The sequence below is a fragment of the Gallinula chloropus genome (genome assembly GCF_964237585.1).
Source record: "Gallinula chloropus genome assembly, chromosome: 4".
In the NCBI taxonomy this organism is placed as follows: domain Eukaryota; kingdom Metazoa; phylum Chordata; class Aves; order Gruiformes; family Rallidae; genus Gallinula; species Gallinula chloropus.
In genome coordinates, this window is record NC_140088.1 from 59338196 (window position 1) to 59349928 (window position 11733).

Genomic DNA, 11733 nt, shown 5'->3' on the forward strand with positions numbered 1-11733 from the left:
CACTCCAGTGTATCCTATCATTAGATTACAGGTTACTGCGTTGAACATTACAGCCAACAAAGTACATGGCTTTATTTAGAAAATGCTCAGCAGTCTGTTTCCACATGATTTCAATTATTATTCAACATTTCCAAGTTCTATGAAAGTAATATGAAGCGTTCTTCCCTGATGCAGATGATCTGATACTCAGAAATCCATGTAATCTACTGGTTTTTAAACTTGTTAAAAGTTCTCCCAAAAGCCATTTAATAGCGAGGTTAACTTGCACCCTGTGTTAGGCTCTACTGATAAACTCATACAACTCACTGCGTCCAACTGAATATACAATTGTTTTTTAGACTCAGTATTACAACTTTGGGGGAAAAAACCCCAACCATGTTTAAGTTTGTTTTTCTTTTCCTTACAGAATTTGCTCTCCATGTGTTTGAGTATGCCTTTGTTAGCTGCCCACAGGATAAAATTTGGGATCTGTTTGAACACCAGCATACCTTTTTTCCAGGTTACACAGGTGTACATCATACCTCTGTCAGCCAACTCCAGTGGTTGGAGGGAAGGACAAAAGCAGCCCTACTTGCAGGTCTGTAAAACTGGTTATTACCCTGGTGATGGTTCTACAGTTGTTTCTCATCCTTCTCCAGCAACAGATGGCATGTTAGTCTCAAACTTGTACAAGACAAGATTTCAAAGCAGACTATACTGTCAGTCTGTAGTGGGCTGCAACTCTAGTATGGTTCTGATACTAACTTGGATTTTTTTTTTGGGGGGGGAATGATGGGTACTTTCTCCTTTTAAATGGGATATCGAGGGCATAAACTTTGCTATCTGATGAGATCAAAAAGAGCCTCAGACTAAGTCTGTGTCTGCCCATCAGCTGACAGAGTAAGGAGCACACATGCCCCCCTTTTTGTCCCCGCACTGGAGAGTGGGATTGGTGATCCCAGTTACCTATCCCTCCCTGTCTTGGGCACCAGGCTACTTCAGCAGCTCTGGTAGTGTGTTCTTCAGACAGCAATTAGAGGTGTTCTTCATGGCCCGAAAAGCACGTAGTCCAGAGAGGACAGGGTCAAAAAACGGTCAGAGAACAAGGAAGGAGAACTAAGGGAAGAGCAGTACCAGATCATCTTCATGCAAATAGCAGAAATTTGGGGTGGGGGTGGCGTTTACCACAGGTTCCCTTTATTCATGACTTTTAGTGAGGCCCCCTGCACCACCTCTGCCCATCATCTGGCCCTCTCCATAAAAAGAAATAATACAATAAACCAATGCTGTTCCTCCTCCACTGCCAGAAAAAGCCATCAGTGTGGTAACCTCACACAGTACCATCCAGGCTGCTGTCTCCCAGATGAACCTTGCTCTGTTCCTCACTGGAAGGTTACAGGTCCAAGTAAATCACAGCCTTTTCCCCAAAAACGTGAAACAAAACTTTTCAGATTTATTTTTTTTAATTTATATTGCATCGAAGAGAGCATTCAGCTTGCCTTCCACAGAAATCTCTGCCTCACTGAGACCATGCAGGAGGCAACATGAAATTCGGGGTGCTATCTGTAAGCCTACCAGTTCCTAGCCTGACTGGTGACCTAAATAAAACTTTGGGTATTAGGTTTTTCCAAGATGTAATTTATACTGTGGCTGTCAGGAGTTAAGATAGCAGTTGCCATGGAGCTTTAATCTTTTTTTAGGCTTTAGTCAAAGGAAGCTGGAAATCTGTATGCTGGGTAGAACCCTGCTCAACGGAATTTTATTCAAATTGGGACAGGAATTTATCCTGATTTATCTGCTGAAGTTATTCTCTAAGGTTCTGGAGTGCTTGTTATTTTATTCTGTTTCTCAGCACTTTCCCCTGAGGCTGCTGAAGTCACACCACGTTCAACCACAGAAGTACCCAACTTGCTCCCTCCCCCCGACTCCTCCAACTACGACCAGTAACTTTCTACTACTGTTACTGCGCGCAGCGAGTCGCGCCGCGACACCCAGCCACCAGCGTTACCGTGAGCCTGCAGGAGCAGAGTCCTGGGGAGGGCTTGGTGCTCTGTGTGCCCGCTGAGCGCTAATCCCTACACTGCAGAACAGGCCTTTGGAATGGGAGGAGTAATTACAGTTTGGATCTGTGTGTACCCTACTTATATCTTCCTTGATGTATGTTTAAGGAAAAGAAGAACCCTGCAATGCATGAAGTGCATCTCCCAGAAGCATGGAACTGTTAGCAGTGTTCTGTTAGAAGACAGACAGATGCAGTCCAGTCTAATACTTGAAGTTAAAACATTGCTGACTTACTTGAAACTAAACTTGCCCTACCAGGTAAACCAAAAGAATGCAGAAATAGGTGAGAAACATACAGAATTTGTCAAAACAAACTTTTAGAACTCAGATGCAACAGGAGCTTGATCTTAGGAAGAGTTGGATTCAAAGGTGAAGGACGGCTTCATTTAATGAAACACTTGCCAGAGCTCTCACTGAGCAGAACAGTTTGGTGGCCAGCTGTGGTGGAAATCACTAACTCTTGTGCTGTTCCAGAGACTGGAGGGACAACTGGCACAGAAAAGCAGTCTTCAAAATTTTTAAACTCTTTCATGGCATGTATGATGAAAGAGGCACAGTGAGAGTAAAAAGCCAGCATCCTATTCCTTCTAGGAAATATAAATCTGGGGGATTCAAACATGACTTTACCACTGACAGCAAAACGTCCTCCCTAACTAGCACTGGACAGAAAAACAGTTCTGGTGGGTTTGAGTGACAGTCCTGTTCATTATCATGAGAGGATCAGATAAAAAGCAACTGTCCACTCCATTGAAACAAGGCTTCTTTTGAGAAGGGAACATGCTTTGGCAGGGGAGGTATCTCTGCAGGTCCCTTCCAGCCCCTACAATTCTGTGAATTCTGTGAAGAAACTGAAGAAAACTAGACTTTTTTTGGGGGGAGGGGTGTGTGAATAAGGTAAGAAGTTCGTATGTTCAGGAACAGATGCTTTACTCTTGAGTTGCAGTGACATCCACATCTCCACACATGGTCTTCAACTTTTCTTAATTTTAAGCTCCTACAGGAAACTGTGACAGACCAGTAACCAGCACGCCTTCCTTAACCTCATCTGCCAGGTCTACACAGACCTTCCTTCCCAACATTCATCTGGGTTCATGTGTCTGCCTTGACACAGTTCAAACCACACCTGCCCTGCCCCAAGCCTCCCCCACAGACACTAGCTGGGGCTGCTAGCTCTGACAGAGGAAGATGTGCTGCTTCCAGGCTGCAGCACAAGCAAGTTGCTTTTGTGTTGCTCACCATGTCTCTGCTGAGACTCACGGAATAGAAGGGCTGCCTTTTAGGACAGGTACAGCCGTCACTTGAGTTTAAAGCAGGCTTCAGCAGCAAGCAGTAGCCTCTGAGAGTATTAGCTCTGAAATATGCAATAGAAGAACATAAGACATATTACCTGATGTGGTAAAGTATCTTCATGGCTTGCAGGGGCTTTTATCCTCACTCTATGGGATTCAGGTACGCATGGAAAAAAAGAAGTCTAGGTAAGACTGCAGCGTTTAAAGCACATTGGGCTTTTATAGGAAACCTGCAGTATCTGTTCGGTCTGAGGTGCGATGTCAAAGACTTGCAAAGCTGCTGGAGGTGAGACCTCTTAATAAAAAGAAATAGATACGTGGGTGAGAGAGAGGGAGAGAGGGAAAACTCTAAGCCCTTAACCTGCTGGTGTGGCAATCACTGCTATTCCAGACCAGCCAGAATTCGAGTCAAAAAAAAAAAAAAAAGCAGTAGCTGCTAGAGATAGGAAAATGGCCTTATTACACATACAGCAAGTAGTATTAAATCACTCATTTAGCTTTTAACAGTAAGCTATTTAGGTGTGTTTTTTGTTTTAAAATTTGGTTTGATTAAATAATTCCATTATCAAGATTAATCAAACTGGGTCATGACACAACGCCTGAGAAACACTCTTGCTGTGATAAATAGTTTATGGAACCTTTTGCTGCTGCTGAACTTGCATTACTTCAAAACTGCAAGAACCTAGAAGCACACTGTGGTTTTGTTGACCTTCAAGAAAATAAAACAACCTATGCTGAATTAGGGTGTAGCATTAATTTTCCCAATGAGGAAGCAGTTTCCTGTGTAGTTACACTTCAAGTTCCAAGGTGTTTATTGCCCAGAGTCTTTGTTTCTTTCCAAGAAGACGTAATGACTTCACGACAGTCAATACCTATCTTGAAGGTGAACCGGTTTAACAGCATTTACTTTTCATTTTCACATCACTAGTGAGGTTCATCCCTTTAAGGAAAAGAACCCAACATTAAGCAGCAACCCAAGAGTTCTCTACTTACCTTTCTGATTTCATACCAGCGTCTTGTGTGTATCTTCAGCAGTCACCATTGATCTTCTACAAAAGTGGATGCAAACCCACAGAATTTGGGTTTGGACAAAAAAGAAAGTGGAATGCTGAATGTCAGATAACAGCAGCTCTTTTCTCCTGTGTGTTTTAACAACAAACTAGCCAAAGTATTTAAAAGAGGTAATTTTAGATAGACCCATGTATATTTAATATGCACTGCTGAGCTGTTTATGAACTTGATCATTTCTGCATTTGAGCAATTTAATGTATTAGGCAAGCAAGTGCCATTTCCCCAGCAGCATCTTCACTGGAAACCTTGAGAATTCATATTCCCCACTAGAGGGGCCATTACCATAAAAGAAAGCATCCCTGCATTACAGATATTTATCTGGACCACTTTCAGAATTTAAAATTTTCTTTCTGTAACACCACAAAATACACTTCCTACTTTAGCAATTATTCCAGATGAACTATTATATAAGGCTCCCAGCTTTCTCCTCTGCCTTGGAAAAAAATATTCTTGCTTTAGCCAGTAGAAATTCAAGCAATACATTTTCAAGATAAATTAGTAATTAGTTACACTTTCACTTGCACTTTGTTCTATACCTTCAGTGTTTGTCTAAGTAATGTTTGTTTTTTAATACTAGGGAGCATCACCGTGTTAGGTAGATGTTAGATACTGATGCAGTCTCTGGCCCAAGGCTTCCAACCAGTCTTCCCAAGAAGGAAATGTAAGATTCATTAAACTGTAACAAATACAAAAAGAAGTAAAATGCACAGAGAAGGACTTGAAATACCTGTCTCCAACAGCCAGCCTCACCATTCTCCACCAGTAGCCATGATCCAGCCCCTGCAAGGGGCTGATCTTTGCCACCTCAGATTTGCCACTAGATCTGGAAAGCAAGGCAGGGCCTTGGGACAAGGTTTACCTTCTCACCTACCCTGCTGATGCTACAAACACATGGTGCTACTCCACTTAATAAACCCAAGACTTTAGAGCAAAAATTGAGTACCCTGGCTTCATGCTCCTCTGCCATATGTTAACTAGTATTACTTGCAAATGCTAAATCCCATTAAGGAATCAGATCCTAACTGTGGTAACAGGCTGGGTATTTTGCATCGTGTGTAACATTTAGAGCCCTGTGCACTGATTCATACCATCTGGCCCAGCAGCACCGAGGCTCTTCGTGCCAGGCAGAGTGCAGCCAGCCTCAGCCCTCTCCTGGTGATGCAGGAGGGAGCAATGGTGGCATTCAGCTGTCAGGGCTCACGTTTGCCTATCTGCCTCCTGGGCTGCTCTTCACCCAGCCTTGGCCAGCTGTCAGGGTCAGTTCTCCCTCTGTGCTGCCAAGGGAGACCTTCCCAACAATGAGCAGAGGCCTGTGGGGGCTTCTGTGTGCTTCCAGCTCAGCTAGAGGACCCCACAACCAGGCCTGCAGCTGCCTAGTCTGCTTTGCCAACCCTACCATGGCACCACATTGTTGAGCAGAAGTCCTAGGCACAGGCACTGGTATGCCACTCCTCTACTAGCATCTCCCATTGTAAAAGGGCAGAAACAGCTCGTTTTAGCTTTTCCCCCTCCTCTAAGGTGTGGGGGTGAAGAGGTTCACTTAACTACCACACAAGTAGTGGTAACTACCAGCATACTTCAGGACAACAGTCACCTAAGCCTGTCAGAAACCTGTTGGGATTTGTCTGCTGGCTCTATACCAGTCATGCTTATGGCTCACTTTCTATTATCTATCAAAACTTTTACTGAAAGCTTTTGCCTTCAGGCTTCTTAGATAGCTGCTGAGGTCCAAGCACTGTGGTGTAGCCACACACACAAACACAAATAACATTTAGGGGAAAGCCAAGTTTACATCCCAGAGAATGCCAGGCACAGGTCAGCTCTCTAGAAACAATGATGAAGATCTCGTCACATTTGCAGTTCCTGTTCCCTGAGATGTCAGCATCTCCTCCTCTCAAGAGATCCTTCTACCACTTCAAGGCAGTGGCAAAACATGAACAATCAAGGAAAATTGTTTTGGCATTAGAAAGACCATTTTACACAGTAAAGGCCACATCAGGATGCTTGACAGAGCCCAGTAAAATCTACTAATATGTACCATAATCCTATTGTACCCAAAAACTGACTGCCAAGTGTAAAGTCACAAAGACAAGAGTTTAATATTGACAGAAAAAAAAAAAAAAGCTTAAGTTAGTGGTATTTTCTTCCTTGAAATAACATACTGGTCATATGAAAGTCACCGACGAGGTCTGCTTTTAGCTCGGAAGACTTTTACAGTTACAGCTGAATTCAAAACCCTAATTGCAAATGTGTGATGTTAACACAAAAACTGAAAACTTAAGACCTGGCATAAAGAACAAATTCATTTGTCAAGATCCTAGCAGTTACGTGAGGCCTTTCAACACCTTTCCCACAACATGAAAAGTTCTTCAGCATCTTTCCCACCACCATTATTTCAAGATTCACGAGGTTCTTTAAAACACTAACGGGGTTAAATTGAAACCAAGCGCCATAAGGTTGCAATGTCTCCTGTGAAGGTCTGAAGCCACCCTGTTTCAATTATTTGGTTATTCAGTGCAGAAAGTTAAAGATCACAGAAGGTATAACAGCTTTTAATACTCCATTAATATTATAGATTAAAAATTATTGCATAGTCTTATGCATTTCCTAAAACAGCGTTCTCTGGAAATTAAACATTTTAATATAAAAGGAGCAACTCTTTAAAACATGAATTGCTTTCACTACCTCGATCTTCTATCCTTTTTTGATTTGTCAGTACATTTGTCCATTGTTTTCTCATTGTCTCCTCTGCACTTGGGGCAATACCATTTCCCCTTTGGTTTGTAGGTGAGTCCAACACAGGAAAAGTGGAACCACTCGATAGGACACTGTTCGTTATCACATCCTATCATTTCGCCGTAAGACACTTGGTTGCATAAGCAGTAAGTTGGTTCATTGGGATCAATTGCAAACTCTACAGGTGAAACCTCTCTCTCTTGTTTGGCTTTGGAGCGTTTTTTCTTCTTGGAGGATTTGGATCTTTTCTCTTTAGGTGGCTGATCGTCGCAGTCATCGATACCGTTCGCTATATGGCACAGGTCACGGCTTTCGCTGGTTCGCTGGCGACGAGGTCTACGCGAAGATCTCTCGGGCTGGCAGGACTCCATCTTTGCCTTTTCTAGAGGCTTTTCGTTCTCAGACAGATCTTGAAAACACTGGGAGTGTGTTTCCATTTGCCGGGCTCTATTCTCTACCATTTCTAGCATCTGAGTGACTATCTGAATTTTTTCATCCCCAAGCTCCTGGCTGTTGATTAACGCACGCTGAAGGTGCTGCTGCAAGCGCTTCTTCTGAACAGGATCGTTTTCCGACTTGTACTTTTCGTAGACGTCATCTATTTCTTTTAATGCTTCTATAAAATAAACGCAGTAAGAATAATTACACAAGATGGAACCAGCTCAAGAAAATACAGAAACGTCTTTCTATCTGATGAGAAAAGGTACACATTTTGATTACAGTATAAGCCCATGGGATAGAGTGGATATCCGGCTGCCATGCGGTCAGCAAAACGGTATTTTAAGATCACACTCTGTTGCTAGAAAAAAGTTTTCTTACGTTCCAAGGAAAAAGCAAGTTCATTTTAGCTGTTGGAAAACCCCAGAATGGGGACCACAGCTGCCAGAGCTAGTCCAGACCCTGCCTCCTTTTGAAAAAGCAGGAATCTCTGTTGACACGCCTTCACCACAGTAGTTCCAAACCTCTGGCCTACAAACCAAAGGTTCTTGTATCACAGCAAGGAACGTAGAATTCATGTAATTATTATGTGTCATGATATCTAACGCTCTGGACTTGGGTAGTCCGGGTCCTCTGCCTTTCCCCTCTCTGAAGGTTGGGTTTTACACTTCCAAGGAGACCTAGTGCTAACAGGAGTATGACAACTGAAACTACACAATAGCAACTTTATGATCAGGATTTAAATCCACTTAAAGTGCTCAAATTGCTCTTCCTATTACCAAGACAAATTACAGCAAGTTGCATTTTAAATCCAGGCTGAACTTTTCAGAATAGGCAGCCTACTGCTCAGCACATCACAGGGTATGTTAAAGCAATTAGTAACGAGTGGCTCCCAGTTTGACTACTGAGTTTTCCTCTTGCAATTCACGCAGAGTAAAACTGGATGAGTTGCTGAAAATCTTTCATAAAATTTACTTCACAAGTTTAGTGAACCCAAATGGAAGATTAACAAATGCTTTATAGGCCAGTCTCGGTCTGCACTCCATAGTTCTGTATTGCTGGATTTCAAAATAGTATGTCCAGGCCAAAAGTTACACTAGACCTATACGTAAGAGAGAGAGAAATTGCGAACATGGAAGGAAACGGATGAGTAGAGCTGACAGGGAAGCCTGATGCACAGTGTTAGATACAGTACTGATTCCTTCAGAAACAAGGATTTTATTTGAACGGGTAAAGGAATTTATGAATGATACTAAACCATTTACTTCTAAAGCAAGAAGATATGCAGTACGATCTATCTCTTCCTAACAACCTGTGTGTCACACTGGCTTTCATTTTTAAGGAATTTGTCTGCACTGTACACTTCTGAAATGATTCAAGCTTTTGCTAAAGGAAAGCCACGGATATTATCTCAACATTGTTCACAGTGATTTTGTTTCTCCTGCTGACATCTTCAAACAGCAGCTTAAGCATGAACAGCTGCTTTTTGCTATAAATTCTGAAACCGGTATGGCAACCGGAGCCAAAAGTATTTTCTTCTGTTCCAGACTTTCACTAGGAGAAGCTAAAAATCACTACTCTGCCTCTCCAATAACTCAATCTGGTTTTTTCCTCAATACTAAAAACTCCAGCCACCATTAAAAACACAAGTTTCGTTTCCCTGCATCTTCAGCTGCATCACTTACCTGTTGCCCTGACTGGGGAAGCAGGGGGTGTGGCAATAAATCTTACACTCTGTTCCTGAAAAGTGTGCAGTAGGGTACTTTGTAGGCTGTTCAACTACGAGGGCATAACCAGTATACAATATTCTGCAACCACATTCTCTCCAGCCCAGTCTTTCTTCTTCTTAGGACGGATCAATCTCCTGTATTAGGAATGCCCTGCCCAGCAGAAGCCCCAAGCAATAACACAGTAACCACTAGCTTTCCCACCTAATGACACAGAACAACATTGACCCTGTGCAGATTATTTCCTGGGTGGGCCACACACTTTCCGTCTGATAGAGATAGAGGTCAACAGAACTCCTTGTTGGTCCCTAAAATTAGAGAAGGCATCCGTACACCCAACTAAATGGCTCCAAAACATATTTAAAAACAAACCCTAAAAAACTCGACCACAACACAAACTGGGGCCAAGTGTTCGTTACAGATAATCTGCTAAATTTGGTGGAACTAATAAAAGCTAAAAGGATCTCCCATATTCCAGGCAAAGGAGTGCCTTCATCCCTCCTGCAGCAACTATCACTGCCTTTTAAGTTAGCTGAACCTACACGGCACTGCCTTTACATCTTCAGACTTGGGCCTAAAATGTTTTTATCGCATTTCTAGGGCTTTGTGGATGTGTTCTGGTGGTTGGTTTTTTTTCCAAACAGTTTAAGACTTTGGTAAAGCTAGTGATAAAACCTCTGCTTTGGCCCAGAACTGTATTAGTTTCTGGAGGAACACATATAGGAGGTAAGAGCCTCACTAAAAGGTTCACCACAGAGGAGGTCAAGAGCCTGCTCGGTGGTCCAGCCTGGGCTAAGAATTCAGCCTGCCGCAGACAAGTCCATGCCCTTTAGACTTTAAAACCACGGGAAGCTCTTACAAAAGCCCGTTCTTACGGATCTTCCCGGGTCATTAGAAAGACAATCGAGAGAATCCCTTTACAATAGCTGTGTCTGAGGTGGCCCGTTTAACGTCTGAAAGGCCCCCAAGGGTCCCCTCTCCCCCGGGCCTGCCAGTCTGGAGGGAGACGCGGCTCGGTCCGCACCCCGCGGGACCGGGCTCAGGGCAGCTGCTGCCGAGCGGAGGCAGGGAGGCTCTTGAGGAGCGGGTCCCGCCTCACGGTGGGGCGGCAGGGCGCTGATCAGGAGTGAGAAACAACGCCAGGCGGCGAGCCGCGGTGGCCTCAACCGGCACGTAACCGGCGTGACGGAAGAAGCGGCGTCTCGGACTGAAGTTCAGGGGAACTTCCCGCTCCGCGGACCTTCTCCGGTACCGGAGGAAAGGCGGAGAACACACGGCACGGACCCCTCACTTGCGCTGAACCCGCACGGGGGACGGGGGGCAGGGCTACGCCGGGACACGGCAGCCCCGCCCGCGCCGCGCCGGGAGCCGTAAAACCGATTCCCGCGCCCCCGCCTCCCCCCAGCCCCCAGCGGCACCGCTGACGGTTCAACCGACGGTGGGAAGCGGAGCGGAAGCGGCCCCGCACGGCGGAGCGGGCCCCCGAGCGGGGCCGGGGCCTAGCTCCGAGCAGCGAGGCACCGCCGGCTCCCACCGTTCCCGGTACGGGGCCGCCGCCGCGGGGTGCCCTACCCCGCCAGCGACGGCCCGCCGCCCGGCCCGGCACAGCCGGCAACTCAGCCCCGCGCAGGCCCCGGCAGGGGGCCCCCCCCGGTGCCCACCACCCTCCGCCGGGCCCGCCCCGGCTCCGGCCCCTCCGCGCCGGGCGCATGTGCGGCCGGCGGGCCCCCCCCCCGCCCCGCCGCCCGGTGCCCTGTGGCAGAGGCCGCGTCCCGCGGCGGCGCGCACCTTGGCACTGCGTGTCCATCTCCCGCAGCAGCGAGGCGTTGCGCTGGATGTCCAGCGGCAGCGACTCCACGCACTCCAGGTAGTCCTGCACGTAGAGCGAGAGCAGCCGGGCCCGCTCCCCGCCCGGCGCCGCCGGCCCCGCCACCAGCTGCGGCCCCGCCAGCATCATCCCCCCACGCCAGCAGCACATCCGCCGCCGCCGCGCCGCCCGCGGGGTCCCCGCGGCGGCCCCGCTCCGCTTCCTCCTGCCGCCGCCCCTCTGTCCGCCGGGGGCCGAGCCGCGCGGGTCGGGCTGAGGCGCCGCGGGGGGCGGGGTGAGCGCACCGCCAGGCCGGGCCGGGCCGCGCCTTCGCGGGGTCCCGCACCCCTTCCCGCCGCGGTGCCGCCGCCGAAGCAAAACCCACTCGGAGCCCCCGCCCCTGGCCGCCGGGCTGCGCGCATGCGCGAGGCCCTGCCCTTATAAGGCGCGGCTGGCGGCGCTGCGAGAGGTTCGCATTCTCCCGCCTTCCCCTCGCGGCCGCTCCTATTGGTCCGGCGCGCACAACGGGGCAGGAGCCAGCGCGGAGGCGGAGCTCCCCTTAAAGGCGCCCGCGCGGCGCGGAGCTCCCGTGTGAGGGAGGCGACCCCCGTGAGGCGCTGCCCGC

At 47.2% G+C, this 11733-nt stretch overlaps 1 protein-coding gene across 1 annotated transcript; it reads right to left on the minus strand.

The window, feature by feature from the left end:
* Window positions 1–6938: 6938 nt before the first annotated feature.
* ING2 (inhibitor of growth family member 2) lies at window positions 6939–11318 on the minus strand. Its single transcript, XM_084264201.1, has 2 exons — window positions 11090–11318; window positions 6939–7752 (listed from the first exon to the last, which is right to left on the minus strand). The coding sequence occupies exons 1-2, from the start codon at window positions 11277–11279 to the stop codon at window positions 7082–7084; spliced, it is 861 nt and encodes a 286-aa protein (XP_084120327.1). The 5' UTR covers window positions 11280–11318; the 3' UTR covers window positions 6939–7081.
* Window positions 11319–11733: the final 415 nt, after the last annotated feature.